The following is a 16,482-nucleotide window of genomic DNA, read 5'->3' as shown; positions in this document are numbered from 1 at the left end:
ATAGAATTTAGGCCTGGCAGAAACCAAGGCAGGGTACTCCGCTGTAAACTGAACCCAATTAAATCAAATGCTGGCTCTTGGTTTAGCTTCTCTGTCGATGTCTGTAGGATACTATGCTAGAGCCTCCTGAGAAGGGGCTGCCTTGATATTCAGTCAACAAGCTGCACCGGATACTGATACATCCAGGCATTTGCCAAATGCTGGATACAGAAAGAAAAGGAAAAAAAAATTCTTTCCCAGCATCTCAGACACGAATGAAGGAGACAGTCAAGAAGCAGAGTTAAATTACGTTCATCCACTCACTCAAAAAATATTTGTCTAGTGACCATCAGATGCCAGGCATTCTTCCAGGCACCGGGAACCATGGTGAGCCACGCAGAGTGGTTTCTGCTATTATGGAACCGACAGTCCTGTCATGGAGGAGACATTAATTAATCACAGGAATGAGTCCATATTTAAAAACGGATGTAAAACCCTCCGAAGAAATATTAAATGGTCCTGTGAGAACTGGAGGAACCTGACCCAGTTAAGGGAAGCCAGGAAAGGCTTTCTTGGGGAACTGGCAAGTGAACTAAGATCTGAAGAAAAATGAGTAGTCAACCAGGTGGGTGGAGCAGAGAGGAGGAGAGCAGAGCGCTCCGGACAGAGGGCAGAGTGGGGGCAAGTGTCCTGGGGTGAGAGGGAGCCAGTGCTTTCCAGGAAACAGAAGGCAGTTTGGAGAAGGAGCGTAATGTAAGGGGAAGAAGCCTGCGCTGGTCCTCCTGGAGCCCCACAGGCCAGCTCAAGGCTGTGGTCTTTACTACAGAGCAGCAGGAAGCCATGGAGAGGGGCTGAGGTGGGAAATACTGATGGCAATCACACCCAGTGCTGCCAGGAAGCAAAAGAAGTGCTGGGAGCCCAAGAGAATCAGTCAGCTCATCTGAACTCTGTGTGTGTGTGTGTGTGTGTGTGTGGTGTGGAGGGAATGGGCAGAGGTCAGGTTGGGGGATGTGTCCAAAGAGGGCCTTCTGGAGGAGGAACTGTCTAGCTGAGTTTTTGGAGGGCGAGGATGACTTAGCCAGGCCCCTGGAAGGGTGGGGATAAGGAGAGAGATCACTGCTAGCAGCAGGAGAATGTGTGGGTCAAGGCCTGGGCAAGTGGGAGGGTGTGGGGGGACTGTGAGAAGAGACCAGTAAGAGGATAGGTCACCAGGGTAGGCAGAGAGCAGAAGAGAAGGCCTCCTAGGTAGGAGTCTGGGCTTTATTCTGAAGGCAGTAGAGATCCACTGATCCAGTCAAAGATCTTCAACTGGGGAGCGATGACCAGATCCCTAGTTAGGAGGGTCACCAGCAGCAGGAAGGAGCAGTGCTGGAGAAGAGGGACCACTACAGCTTGCCGCAGCAGCCCAGAGACAGGAGGTGTGGCTCTGCTCTAAGGCAGCCCAGTGAGGAGGGAGAAGAGAGAGGGTTTTTTAGGAGACATTAAAAAGGTAAAAGTGAGGGTGGGAGGGGACATGGGGGCAGGAAAGATGGTGGAATGAGATGGACATCATGACCCTAGGTGCATGTATGACTGCATATATGGTGTGACACTACATCATACAACCAGAGGAATGAAAAGTTGGGCTGCAATTGTGTTCAAAGAATCAAAATGCATCCTGCCGTCATATGTACCTAATTAAAATAAATAAATAAATAAATATGTTTTTTTAACGTAAAAGTGAAAAGACCTTGTCACCAAATGGATGGTTGGAAGTGTTTTCTATTCAGAGAATTGTTAGAACGAAACTCACTCTTCTCTTTGGGTTGCGTCCTGCCTTAGGCAATTTTGGTAAATGTTCCACGTGTCCTTGAGAAGAACTCTGTCCAATTCACTGTTGGGTACAGATTCCCTAAGATATTTTTCAACTAAACATCCTAGTTGTGTATTTCAGGATGTCTTCTACGTTCTCGTTGATATTCTATGTCTGTCTGCTCTACCATTTATGACAGAAATACATTAAAATCTTCCATCACCATTGTGGATTTGCTAATTTCTCTTTATATACTTGTCAACTTTTTGCCTTATATATTTTGAGACTGTGTCATTAGGTATACACAAACTTGGGATTTTTTTTTATCTTTCTGTTTAATGTTTCCACTTATCATTATGGAATAATTCCTTTTACCCTTAATCATTCTTTTTGCTTTAGAATTATTTTTATCTGATATTAATAGAGCCAATTTTAAATTTTTTGTTAACCTTTGAAGGTCATCTTATTTATTTATTTAGTCATTCATTTATTTTTTTAAAACAAGGCTTTGCTATGTTGCCCAGGTTGATCCCAAACTCCTGGGCTCAAGTGATCCTCTTGCCTCAGCCTCCTGAGTAACTGGGAGTTCAAGTGTAAACCATCATGCCCAGCTTAGTTTTTTATCATTTTACTTTCTACATTCTTATCTTTTAAATGTATCTCTTGTAATCAAAATGTGTATGGATTATTTTTTAAATCCAATAACTAGATAATTTAGTCCATTTACATTTATTGTTATTACAAATCTATTTGGGTTAATTCTTCCACCTAATTTTGAGCATTTTAAAAATTTTATCTTCTCTTCCTCTTTTTTCTTGACACCTCCATGAAGTTTTATTTATTTCCTAAAAGTACTGGTTGGAATTAACGCATTCCATTTGTTTTCTTTTTACCCTTAACATTTTGTTTTTGTTTTGATACTGGGGATTGAACTCAGGGGCACTTAACCACTGAGCCACTTCACCAGCCCTTTTTTGTATTTTATTTAGAGACATGGTCTCACTGAGTTGCACAGGGCCTCGCTAAGTTGCTGAGGCTGGCTTTGAACTCACAATCCTCCTGCTTCAGCCTCCCAAGCCACTGGGATTATAGGCATGTGCCACCATGCCTGGCTTCTTTTACCCTTAACATTTAATATGCATATTTGACTTAACAAAATCTGAAGTTAATTAGAATCTCTAAGGAATAGTTAAGGCTTTGGGTGATGCTATCCACAGAGAAAAGGAAGAAATAAGAACTTAGGACCAATTTGGAACCAAAGCTAATCCTGTTTTTTTATATGCTGGGTTTAAGAACATGATCATCTTAATTGTCACACACACATCTACTTTTGGAGGCTTTACATACTTTTCAAAATGCCCTGCTTTAAGGGTATTCTGTATTGCATAGGTAGTAAAGGGGATAAATAAATAAATGTCAATGTTTGCCTTTCCTTGATTTCTAGAACCATAAGACTTTCCTTCCAGCTTTGTCACCAGAGCCAAGCTGAGTACAAATGTCTTCTAGAAATATCAAGTTTAATAAATGTCATTGCAATAGCTGCTGATAAGCTGAGAACCAGTCTGAAAGAGGAACTGAATCCCCTCTTATACAATCATAGTTTACCTTTGTCTCCTGCTCCTCTCTGCAGTTTGTGGCCTAAATAATGGGAAGAGGGACTTAGCTTAAATTTGGGAGGGAATGAAAAATAACTTTCAGGATGGGGGATGTAGCTCAGTGGGACAGCAGCTGTCTAGCACTGCAAAAAGAAAAACAGAAAAATCCTCTATTTTCAAGCCCATTGAAAAATTATCTTAAATGAAGCATTTGATCACAAATGACCTAGACCACACCAGGCTTCAACTAGTTCAATATAACCAGTTACTCTTGTCTCCTATAGGTCAGATTACAACTTTAAACTTTCCCAAGGGCTTTTGTGAATATTGTTCCTATTTAACCTGATCCCTCCGTGCATTAGGGAAGGTGAGGGTTATTGGAGGAAACACCTTAGAAGGAGGGATCCACTCCTCTTCCCAGCCACTTTGGGTGCAGGTAGGGTGGTGCAATGGTTGCTTACCATCCCACACTGTTATGTGACTGCTGTATTCCTGGGTAGGAGTGTCCACCTCATGTCCTGTTTGAGTGTCCAAGTTCAGGGTCTCTTCCAGAGGCCACAGCTGACCAAGTGTGTCAGCCTCACACAGATGTTCTAGTAGAATCCATGCTCCTCTCACTTTGGTATCACTGATAAATCAAGAAAAATCACCTGGCTTTCCTAAAATCTCACCACTGTCCCAAATCTCCAAGGGCTGGACTTAGTGCATAATGAAGACATAGAGTTCATTGGGCTTGATCTTCTCTATCTTCCAGCACAAACACAGATAATCCCCTCCCCTGACAGCCAATAAAAAGAAAATAGTAATGAGAAGCAGAGCTCATAAATTCCCATTATGCTTAATGCCTGATTTCACTTAGTTAATGGATTCATTTATTAGAGCAATTTGTGTAAATCCCCAAGGGCCTGCTAAGGTTGCTGCCTTCTGGTTTTATCATGTCATATACTTCCTTTATTCCTATCCTAAACAAATAGTGGATTGGCAGAGAACTTCAGACCAACCACAGCTCAAAAGATAGGTGAATTGTAAATAAAGTTAAAAATAAGAGCTTTTCCTGCCCCCTGGGGTTTTTGGCTGATGGCTAAATCCTCTTGCCCTGGCCTATCAGCTCCGTGTAGGCTCCAGGACTATGTTCTGTTTTCCAGGATTATAGGAGCCATCTGAAAAATACAGTCACCCCATGGCTGTGCATCTTATAGTGGGGAACAGGCAGAAAGCAGAGGGTGGCCTGGTTTAACTGCATGTTACACGATGGTCAGGAGGAAGGGAACCCTGAGGACCTGCTGGGCTTTGGCCAAAGCTGGTGAGATCTCTGCACTGATAAGCCTGGCCTATCCACACAGGTGAATGTGAGCCTTAGTGTCATCTTTGGCTAGAGCCGGTCCTCTAACACCAGCCAGCCTGCTGCTGTATCCTCTTCCCCCCGCCCCATGGAGTGGAGGCAAGAAGGCAAATGGAGTCAAATCCGTGCACAACACTTAGAAAACTACTTCATGGAGACTGTTCACTGGGGCTGGATCCTTAACATGCTGTTGTCCCACCATCAGGGAAAGAAGCAGACAGAAATCCCCACTGGAGGAGACGCAGAGACTACAAGAAACAAAAACCATCCTCCTGACTATTTTCACAGTTAAAGTGGCAACCACTAGAATATGATTGTTATCTCCTGTATACCAAATTAAGTAAATGACTTAGGAAATGCTTGGGGGAAAAAATGAAAAAAATATCTATCTATCTATCTATCTATCTAAGTTGTATTTTAACAAGGGGTAGCATTGTGTAATGGAAATGTGATAGGTGAAGGGGACAGAAGGGGATCCCCAGGGCTGGGGCATGGCTCAGTGGCAGAGCATGCTTAGTATGTGTGAGGCCCTGGATTCCATCCTTGGGGTTGGGGAGAGGGAAGAGAAGGGGATCTAAAATTGAGCAGAGAGAGACTGAAACTGAAAGACTGGGTAGAGAGATAGTAAGGGAGCCTGAGATGCGCACAGAGAGACTAAGAGGCTTCAGATGACAGGGAGGGATTTGGAAGAGAGAGTGGAAATTTAGGAGAAGATTAGAATGTGCTATGCAAGGTCAACTCTGCTGCTGCCCTGTGAAGCAGACACAAATAGAATTAATTTTCTCCCTGTCACCATGTTGTGTGAAGAGGATTGGACAGAGTTTCACCATATGTGAGGGGCCATTTGGGACGGTCTGACTTTAAATATAGTTCTTACGGTATGTGCAAAATTTGCTTTGGGGGTCTTTGGAGAGACCTCAAACAGCAGTTGAAACAGGGTTCAATGAATGACCCATTGTGGCTGCACATTAGGAGAAATATACCCAAACTAGCAGAGAAAAAAAATGAAGGTTTACAACATCAGTCCCAATTTAAATGTCACAAGGACAAATTATTCAGATTGGTGCCTTGATCTATGATGGAATTGCTTTCTGTAAGAGCAACTCCAGGAGGCTGCTGCAGGAGCCGCTGAAGGTTCTGGTAGGCTGGGACGGAGGGAGGCCAGCAGGTCTTCCCTGGGCTTACAGTGCTCAGTGATCTGGCCTCCTCCTGGGAATGAGGAACTGCCTGAGTCCTGATTCAAGGTCATCAGAGGGCAAAAGCAGAGGCTGTTGGTGGAGAGAGACAACCTTTGGGTCAAAAATGAAAAGAACCTAATTTAAGGAGGCGAATGTACCTGCCAGGCATGGGTAAACCCTGCTTCTGCCAATACTGCAGCCTCCGCGAAGACATTTAACCTGTTCTCGGTGATCAAGGACACCTCAGGGTTGTGTGTTCAGACTCATTTTGAGTCTTAGCTCTATCACTTCTAGCTGTTGACCTTCAGAAGTTACCTGAAGCCAGGTAACTTCTCTAAGCTTTGATTTCATTTTATAAAAGATAGGATATTAGCATCCATGTCAGAGGATCGTGGTGATGTTAACAGGTGTTAACCTGTGGCTCAGAATATGTTGTCGGTGGTGATGGTTGCTATGATTATAAGACCACTTCGCCCTTATAGCTGGCCCTTCTCCACTTAGAAGCAAACCCCCTACAGCAGCTCCTGATGTCTTTGACCTGTTTCTTTTCCAGCCTGTGTAGTCACTAGCCCTTCCATGGGGGAAATTCATGTTTTAAATACAACATTAATTGGCTTTGTTTTTTTTTAATACTGTGGGGGTAATAATCCATGCATATTTATAATAATAAGTAAATTGTATGCAGTGGTATGTACAACATTAGGAGATTTTAATGTGCAATATGGAAGTTTTGTGTGTGTGTGTGTGTGTGTGTGTGTGTGTGTGTGTGTGTGTTGCTGGGGGTTGAACCCAAGGCCTTGGGCATTTGAGGCAGGCACTCTACCAACTGAACTATATCTCCAGCCCATTAGTTTTTGTGTTATGTCTCATATTACAAAATAATCAGGATGAAGATGGCCTGGGACAGGGACAGACCCGACTTCTCTGTGTGCTATGAGGATAAATGAAAACTATGGAACAAGCAGTAACCAGGCAGAGCCTTTGTAGTGATCTAGCTCATAAAATTTTAAAGCTTCCCCTTTAAAAACCACACATGACCCTCTCCCTGCCTCCTTCCCTGGTCCTGGTTCTGTCCTCCTCACCAGCCCAGAATGATTCCTTCCCATTTTAACCCTTTGCTGTCTCTGCCGTCTTTTGCTCACAGGCCCGAATGTCCCTGCCGTCTGTGTTCTCTGCTGCCATAAGCCAGGAGGCACCTAGTCTAAACAGTGTGAGGGTGGAGGGCAGAACCTCAGGCCTGGCCTCTCGGCTCTTGTGGGTTTCGGCCAGACCCAGGTGTTATTTTAGTGCAACTTCAGTGTTTAATTTGAGGATGTGTGTGGACCAGAAGGAGGGACCAAAACATGATTTTTTCCCCTTGGCTAAATGATTAAATTTAAAGTTCTAAAAAATGCACAGCTTGGTCCCAAGCTACGTCCAGTTGCAAAGACAGAAGGGCTGTGAAACACCCTCCCAGGCCAGGGACCACCCTGCCTTAGCCAGCGGCCACCTCACAGGCCCGTCTTCTGTGGCCATCACCTGGCCAGTCTGTGGTCACAAGCTCACCAGGCGTCCTGAGCTCTGAAGCAGTCCTTCTCTTCTTGAGTGTCTGCCGTGCCTTTACTGGAAGAATATTCTACAGATTTGTTTAATTTCTTACAGTCCTGAAGGTGTCACCAGCAGCCACCACTGAGCCATGGCTGAAGGGGAAATCACAACCTTCACAGCCCTGACCGAGAAGTTCAATCTGCCTCCAGGGAACTACAAGAAGCCCAAACTGCTCTACTGTAGCAACGGAGGCCACTTCTTGAGGATCCTTCCTGATGGCACAGTGGATGGGACAAGAGACAGGAGCGACCAACACAGTAAGTAGCCATCCATACCTCTTGCTTCTGTCTTCTGCTGTCAAGGATGGGAAAGGGGGGAACTGAGCACTGGTACCCTCTTCTCCAAGGCTCTACTGGCAGGACACATTCAGAGGTGGAGGTACCATACCTGTGCAAAGAGCCCGGGTTTGGAAAAAGGGGAGTTGGGGGCTACTGCATATCTAAAGGTGAACTATTGCAAGTTTTTAAAGGGATTCTCTGCTGACCTAACACAACTGGCTGCCAATGTTCAATTGCTGGATGTTTCCTGAGTTTCTGTAACTAGTGAAAGATCTGGCCCCTGAGGCTGGCCCGGGGCTGGCTTGCTCCAGCATGGGAAGAGCCAGATGGGCAGGGACGGTAAATCCTGCACAAAGACCTGGGCTCGGTTTCAAGTGAATGGACTCTCCAGGTTATGCTTCTGCTGGGCTTGATTTGTGAAATCCTAGTGTATAACTGTAGCCTTACACATCATAAATTATGCAGCTCTCGCTCCGCACATCATGCAGATGTGGCTGTGGTAATCAGGAGGGGTAAAGTCATTCTCCAGATTCTATAGAAGCCGGAGAGGGAGCGCCGTCCAGCCAAAGGCTGACTGCCTCTTCCAGGTTTCCCGGCAGCCCGACTCTCCGAGGATGTTGATAGATGGAGGTATCACTTCAGGGAAAAGAATCTTCTGGACTAAGCATAAGAGCTCTTCCTTCTGCCTCCGTACTTCTGGTGCTGGAGTGTAGGTGTGACTTCAGGGTTCTGGGTCCTGCAGTGGTGTCTGGAGATTCCCTGAGGACCACTAAAGCATTAGATGTCATAGAGAAGCTAAAAGTCAGATCTGGATCCTGCTCTGGGAGCTGCAATCTCAAGAGTCAAGCACGCTGCAAACCCAGAGAAGGGAAGTGTGGGTGAATTGAAGAGATGTCAGAGCACAGGCAGGAAGTCAGGTTCCATGAGACTGGCTTTAAAATGGAATGCAAAACGCTGCCTTGGAGGTGCTGGCTTACATATCGGGTAGTAAGCAGGCCATGCTCCAAAGGTTGCAGCCTGGCGTACAAGGACCACTTAAGTGCTACCCGCTCTCTACCCCCGGGTGCACAGGTAACTGGCATGAATGCCAGCATTTATGGGCCAGCTGGCATTGTCCCTTCCTTCCCACCCTCCACCCAGACCTGCAGAAGAGAAGCAGGAAGGCTAAGGTCAGGGCTTTGTTCTGGTGACTTTTTTTTTTTTTTCAAATGGACTTCCTGCATGCTTTATTCTCAGTGGAAAATAAGTACCAGAGTAATCCACAAGGAAAAAAAAATCTAGTTCATTAAATACAAGCAGCATTTCCTGCAAGTAAATGGACTAAGATTGTAGTCCATTGTGTTGGGCATGATATACAATTTATTCATGTGATCGGCCCACACAAGAGGAAAACAAGCTTTTATTGACCCTGGCTTTAAATGTCTCTAGTAAGTCTTATCAGTTTTCTGAATCAATGGAGGAGGCTCTGATATCCAGAATGGGAGAGGAAGGACAGCCTTGGTGACATGCTCCTTGGGGTAAAGCCAGCTCTTCTGGGAAACCTTGAATTGCAGGGTCATGAGAAGCTGTAAAAAAACATCATATATCTTCGTTATTGTCATTCTATCATTGACATTATAGACTGCACTCTGGGTGCATAACATCAGGACAGCTTCTGAGGTCTGCTGTGGATTTGGCTGCCTGACTGAAGACATCAGGACCCTTGGGACTCAGCACAGCAGGCGCAGGAGTGTGTCAGGTGTCTGCATCCAAGTGATGCTGCATTATTGGCCAGGTGAACTTGGGCAAGACACTTAATCTTTCTGGTTTTATATTTCCCAACTGTAAAATAAGAATAATAATGTTACCTGCCCAACAAGTTTCTTGGGGGGAGTTAAATGAGATGATATATTGAAAGCTCTTGCACAATGTCCCACCCAGAGTAAAAGTGCAGCAAATATTGATTAATACTGCTGTTATCATCATCAAAATTTCTACATATTCAATGCAGCATCTGGAAATCCAGCACAATAGTAAGGAACTTTCCTAGTGCCCTCTTTTCTATAATGCCACTGACCAGGAAGGGCAAGGGTCTAGTTTCAAGCTTTGATTCAGCGCCTCTCTGCCAATGTTCAGAGTGGTAATGTTGACCTATTATTTTCTTTCTCTGGAACTAAGAACAAGGGGACAAAAATCAGAATGAGTAGGGTGTAGGGGCAGAAATCCATCCCTGTTCTTTCAGTTCAGAACTGGAAAATCCACATACTCTCTGTAGAGTCAGGGGCCCAGATTTAGGGTTGGAATACCCGTATTCCTGCTCTACCACTTCCAAACTAGACAAGAAACATTCTCTCCGTTCTGTATGAAGTGTTCTGCAAAATAAACTTAAAGTCACCTTAGCTGTATGACTCTTCCAAATTCTAGTGTCCTCAGCTCTCTATTTTGAGGAAAATATTTTACTGTCAGAGACTCAGTTTCTTAGTGGTGGAATGGAAAATGGTAGCATTGCTCTGTGTCTTTCACAAGGCTGAAAATTAATAAGATCCTAGAACTGAGAGGAGTCCTCCTGGGCACCAATGGACTCCGAGTGTGGATCTGTCGCCCTCTTCTGCCCAGTGGTGGTACTGCCATGGTCCTTCTGCATCTCAAGGGTTATTCCTAAACAGGATCAGCCTTAGACAGGCATGGTGTGGATATCCCTGGATAACTGAGATCTGCACAGACTGGGGATTGAGTCCTATTCCTTGACCATTAGTCTGATTGTGACTAGACTGTTGTGACAGGTAGGCAGTCACACTCCAAGCCTTCCTTCAGAAAGAGCATTCCTAACAGACAATCAGATATTTAAATAAATCTACATAAATAATTTCTTTCACATCTTATCCTTGTCCTCAACTAGTTGATCTGCCTTGGGCAAAGGTAGTTGTCAAAATTTGTCTTCCTACTACCCATAGCGGGGAGTAAATTCCCAAGTACCTTATTGTGGTACTTAGGTCCCCATCCCTCCCATCCTAACAGAGAACTGAGTAGAATGTCTCCACTGGTGGGAATTTCTGCATGTGGAGAAGATCACCTCTGTAGGTGGTGGGCAATCTATGCTCTGGACACCGGTTACCCTGCCACACCATCCATGCCAGGTACAACCAGGCAGGGAGAGCTGCAGCCTCTGGGGCCCATGGAGAGCAGTTTGTGAAGAAGATTCCCGTTGGAGCCAGAGTTTTAACTCTGAGAGAAGGGTAGATGTGTCACCATGAGGAGGAGGATCCAGAAAGAGGTGAAGGGGCAGGAGAAGATGGCGAGTTCAGTTTTGGATATAGCACATTTGAGGGGTATGTCCTGGGGTGTTCCCTTCTTGCACCTATACTCTCCACTCATTTGTGTGATCATTTGACAGTTTTCTTTCCCACTGGACTCCCTGAGAGCAAGGACTTTGTCTCTTAATGCTCAACATTGCAATTTTTTGTCTGGCCCATAGCCTGTCCCTTGGTATGCATTAATTTGATGAGTAACTGAATTGTATTGGTGGCAGATAAATTTGAGCTCAACAATAGATCCAATAATTACTCTCAAATACTGATTTCCACCAGGCATTGTGCTAGACTCATTTCTACCTAACTGTAACCCCATGAGTTTCCTAATAATAGTCACTCTGAAAACACTGAAGCTGACAGGGGGTGACCAGCTTCCAATAGGGGCAGCTTGGCTAACCAGTACTTTGCTTCCAGTATTAAGGTTCTTTCCACATTTCACCATTCCCTGCACACCAACCCCACGACAGTGGTTTCACTACTAAATAAGCACACAGAGTCATGTGGATCAGGTGGGTGGAGGTACAGGCCCCCAAACTGCCATTTACTAGTTTTATGTCACTTTGGGGCAGTTATTTCTCTTCTATGTGCCTCAGTTTCCTCATTTTAAAAATAAGAAAGGCAGCCAGGCCTGGTGGCACATGCCTGTAATCCCAGCGGCTCAGGAGGCTGAGGCGGAAGGATCTCCAGTTCAAAGCCAGCCTCAGCAAAAGTGAGATGCTGAGCAACTCAGTGAGACCCTGTCTCTAAATAAAATAGGGCTGGGGATGTGGCTCAGTGGCTGAGTGCCCCTGACTGAGTTCAATCCCTAGTATTTTCCCACCCACCAAAAAAGGGCAATACTATCTAACGCATAGGCAAGAGGGGATTTGAAATGTGACCATGTTTGTACAGTGCCAGGCGACCAGTGCTGAGACTGACAGTCCTCTTCCTCATCACTCCTGGGCTATCTGGGCCTCCCCCATCTCAACATTCCATCTTTCGAGTCTGCTACATTAAGTGAATTCCATGCTTGCTCACAAAACCGAAGGTGATTTTTCATGCCAGCTTTTCTGGGACTACCTAGGTGGGAGCTCTGGAGGCCTGGCACAGTAGCTGAACATGCCCGGGGCCCTGTCCCTGTAAGCTCTGCCCTGTTGAACTTCCAACTAGCCACTTGGCCAACAGGGGTGCAGGGTTGTGACTTCCTCCTCAATAGGAATAATAACTGCAGAATAATGATATTCTCCCGAGCATCCCCAGGCTGCAGCCTCGGGAGCCCACAGCCCCTGGCCTCCCCAAACACCTAAGAGGCTGCATGGGAAGAGGGATTACCGGCACCACTCACCACACAAATGGAAATGTTCTTGAGCGAAGTGGATTCCAATCAAATATTTATAAATCCAGCCACATCCTAGAGGCCCCAGGGGGGTTTGCTGGTCAGAAGAATTCTACTTCGTAGCCCTTAATCCAGGCAGACGGCTCCTCAGTGAAATCCCTCCCTGACTATTGTTTGGGGGAATCCAGACATCGGTCACCTGGTTTGATGTGACTCAAAGGCACTTTGTTCCCCACTAACTTGAGCCCTGAGTCAAGATGTCTTCCCAGGTGGCCACGGTGGGCAGAGCTGGCCCCATTGCCAGAGGCCAAAGAGAAGAGCGGATCTCCAGTGCACCACCCCCAACAGGGTGCCCCAAGCTTGGTCATAGGGAAACAAGGGCTTCCCTACCCCTTCTCCCTACCTGCAGAGTCCTCATCTGATTATCAGCAGGGATTTTTCCAGATAAACTTTGAAATATAAATATGCTATCATATATATATGATACCAACCTCTAGACTAAATAAAAATTTCCAACCATCATCTTCAGTTATTAAAAGAGCACGCACTTACATAAATTTAGAAAAATATCTTTCTCCTATAGTCTGTGCCTGTGTGCACATGTGTATTCCAAACCACTGGAATCGGAATTTTTTTCCCCCTCAAATCCACTTTCTTCCCCTTCTCTGTCTTTCTTTAATGTTCTGCGGAGCCCGACTTGTGGCTACGTTTTAATTATAAATGCCACTGACATAAAACAACCTCCCTGAGTTCTGAATGAGGCTGACTTCACTTTGGGTAAACACGGCAAAGGACGGGAAGTCTCCGGCCCAGAATAAGCCCCCGCGTCATCCCTGAGGCCTCTCCTTGGTTTAAAGGGCAGGCGGGCTGCACAAGCTGGGCCTCCTCTCCACGCTTTCCAGCACCCGTTGTAACCTTATCTTTAAAAGTTCCTAAGGCAGGGTAGGGAGAGGCTGGGCTCAGAGATGGGGAGCAGTGACCAGGCTCCCCTCACATGGCAGGCTCCTGGTTCCTTCTCCTTCTTTCTGTCCTTGGAGAGTTAGAGGTCAGCACCTAACTGCCAACAAGCTACCACTAAGACGTGATGGAAGGCTCTGGGGAGAAGAGGACAAACCAGGGCGACGTGCTCGCCGTTTCTCAAACAGAAGGCACGTGTCCTGCAGGGCTGGTATCCACTCAAAAGCCCCGAGCTCACTTTCAGGCAGGTGCCTTTAGTATTCAGAGACCTGTGATGGGATTTACACGATGAGCACAGGACAAGATATGAGCATGGTCCACAAAGGTGATTTTGTACATTTCAGATTATTTGACATTTATTTTTGATGACTACAACATCCCCAAACCAACTACTGTATTCCTCCCCCCCCCCCAAAAAAAAAGAATAAGATGGGCTGGGGGTGTAATTCAACTGTAGAACACATGCTTAGCATGAGCAAAATCCTGGGTCATGCACCCAAAAAAAGAAAAGAAAGAAAGAAAGAAAGAAAGAAAGAAAGAAAGAAAGAAAGAAAGAAAGAAAGAAAGAAAGAAAAGAAAGAGAGAAGAAGAATTAGGATGAGGAGACTGAGTCAGGAGGATCACGAATTCCCAGCTAGCCTCAGAACCTTAGTGAGGACCTAAGCAATTTAGTGAGAACTTATCTCAAAATAAAATTTTAAAAAGGACTAGGGATATGGCTCAGTGGTAAAGCACCCCTAGGTTCAATTCCTGGTCCAAAAAACAAAAAAAAAGAATTGTGGGAGATGGTAGCTCTTTGGTGAAAACTTTTTAATAAACACAAACCAATCTGCGTAGCTCATGAATATTTATGTAGGAAAAAAAAAGTGTGTTAGAAACAGACCAAAGATCCTCAAACACCGGTGCCCCATCTCTCAGAGGTAGCCTTAGATTATTTTTAAAGAAAGGGATGGAAGAGACATTTCCTCCATTCTCTCTGCAGTCCTAGTCCTTCTTCTCATCCTCCCCAGAGCAGCATTTGGTGTGTATCTAGTGCCGTTTTATGTGTCACTTCATATGAGCTGTGCCCAGCGGTTCAAGTTATTATATTCTCCCACAGCTTGGGTTTTTGCCGTATGTTTTTTTCTGCTTTTCTTTGAATGAGAAAAAAAGGGGGGATGGGGAGAGAGAGAGAGAGAGAGAGAGAGAGAGAGAGAGAGAGAGAGAGAAGGAGGGTGAGAACTCTTACTGTAATTTGTGAATTTTTGTTTGCTTTTGCTCAAAAACCAGCGGGGTCTGTTGTGTTGCCTTATCACGTGTAGGTTCCTGTGTCTGTTGTTGACGTGCATAAGCCTTGGGTGCAGGGTCTGTGCCTAGCACTGAGCACAGTTCCCAGGAGCGTGCCAGGCCTGAGCAGCCCCCACCCCACCCTGCTGGTGGCCAGCCCCTCCCTCGCCCTGAGGCCCCTTTCTCAGGCTCTATCCTCCCTTGCTCTTTTTTAGCAGCAGCTGCAAGAGGATGTAGGTCTGGAAAAACTGGGATGAGGTCACACTAGAGAGCTGGACACCTAGTCAGCTGCATGAGCAGCACGGCTGGGTGTTGCTCCTTCCTGCCGGCTCTGCTTGCAGAAGGATATATGTTGAGGAAACTCAGCCAGAAAGCAATCCAGTGAAAATGAGCTATGAAACTTGGACATCCTGGAGAAATAATATTTACAGAGGAAACTCTTGAATTGAACTCTCACAACGACCCTGGTGTTGGGGTGCATGGCTGAGGGCCAGTCATGTGCTAGGCAGGACTCGGCTCTTGTTGACGTCTGTGAGGCCATGACAGAACTCCACAGAAGGCAAAGTCAACTCTACTCGGCCCCAAGGCAAGACACATGGGCAACAGAACAGAACACAGAAATGGAAATCCTTGTAAAAATCCTCCTTGAGATCCAAAAGGACCTGCCCCTTGGGATTTCTATAGCTCTCCTAGCGTGTTTGTTGAAATACTTGCATAGATGGGTGGTGGGTAGAAAAAAGTCCCCAGCACTAGCCTCTCTCCATTCCATGGTTACCAATGGGGACCTGGAGGACCGCCCACCATCATGATTATAAAGGGGTCCAACCTGGAGAGTATGGCTGGATTTGGATCAGCCCATCCCATAATTGGAGCTCAAGAGGTTGTGTGAAAGAGAGGAAATCGCAGGATCCTTGGGAGACTCGAGCCTCGTTCTGGCCATGGTGTCGCCTCTTCTTATAACTTGGAGTGCAAGCAGATGCTCTAGCCAAAGCTCCAGCTCGTCATCTGTCACCTGGAGTAGGGACCACCTCCTTCAGGGGATCTGGGTGAGGAGCAGATGAGGTCACATAAGCACAGAGGAGAGGATCACAGTTGGAGTGGCCTCTCTCCATGCATGAGCTCATTCAATCCTCATGACAGCAATGGTAATAGGACACAGGGACCAACAACCCACCCAGTGACCACACAACTAACACACAGCCCAATCAGAACTGGAGCCCACGCTCTCTAACTGTCCACTGTACTATGACAGAAACTAGCGTGAGGCCTGACCCATGTAGGTGATCCATTATGGTTATCACCTTCCTTCAGGCTCAGTTAAACCTGCAGGATTATGCTGAGAAATCCAGAGAAAAATATATGTGAAGGTTCTCTGAAGGCCATAAAGTCCATTGAAAATAGAGGACTTTTTTTTTGAAAAATGACTTTATTGAGATATAATTCACATACCATTATAATTCACCCATTTAAAATATATCATCCAGTGGGTTTTTTTCCTTACATTTTTTTTCTTAATAGAGTTGGACAGCCATCGCCACCATCAATTTGAGAATATTTTCAAAAAGAAACCCCATGTCCCTTAGCTATAATTCCATCTCCACTCCCACCCCTGTGGAGGCCCTGGCTATCACTAACCTGCTGCTATATTTATAGATTTGTTTCTTTGGGGCCTTCCATTTTAATGGAATCATAAAGTACGTGGTTCTGCTGGTTGCTGTGGTGTGCACCTGTGATTCCAGAGACTCGGAAGGCTGAGGCAGAAGGATTGCAAGTTGAAAGCAGACTCATCAATTTAATGAGGAGCTGTCTCAAAATGAAAAAAAATAAAAAGGGCTAGGGATGTTTTCCAGTGCTAGAGTGCTCCCACGGTTCAATTCCCAGTACAGGGGAAAGAAAAATCTTT

General features: G+C 45.6%; 1 protein-coding gene across 7 annotated transcripts in view; it reads left to right on the top strand.

Annotated features, from left to right (window-relative positions):
• Positions 1 to 16,482, top strand: part of Fgf1 (fibroblast growth factor 1) — a 94,423-nt gene that overhangs the window by 66,548 nt on the left and 11,393 nt on the right. For all 7 annotated transcript variants that reach the window (XM_040271871.2, XM_005324228.5, XM_078047039.1 and 4 more), the window contains one exon: positions 7,528 to 7,730. In XM_040271871.2, coding sequence (XP_040127805.1) covers positions 7,562 to 7,730 — 169 coding nt within the window. In that variant the 5' untranslated portion in view covers positions 7,528 to 7,561. The remainder of the gene's footprint in view (positions 1 to 7,527; positions 7,731 to 16,482) is intronic.

The sequence above is a fragment of the Ictidomys tridecemlineatus genome, chromosome 1 (assembly GCF_052094955.1).
Source record: "Ictidomys tridecemlineatus isolate mIctTri1 chromosome 1, mIctTri1.hap1, whole genome shotgun sequence".
Classification (NCBI taxonomy): domain Eukaryota; kingdom Metazoa; phylum Chordata; class Mammalia; order Rodentia; family Sciuridae; genus Ictidomys; species Ictidomys tridecemlineatus.
Note: the sequence above shows the minus strand (reverse complement) of the source record. Positions and strands in the feature narration are given on the sequence as shown.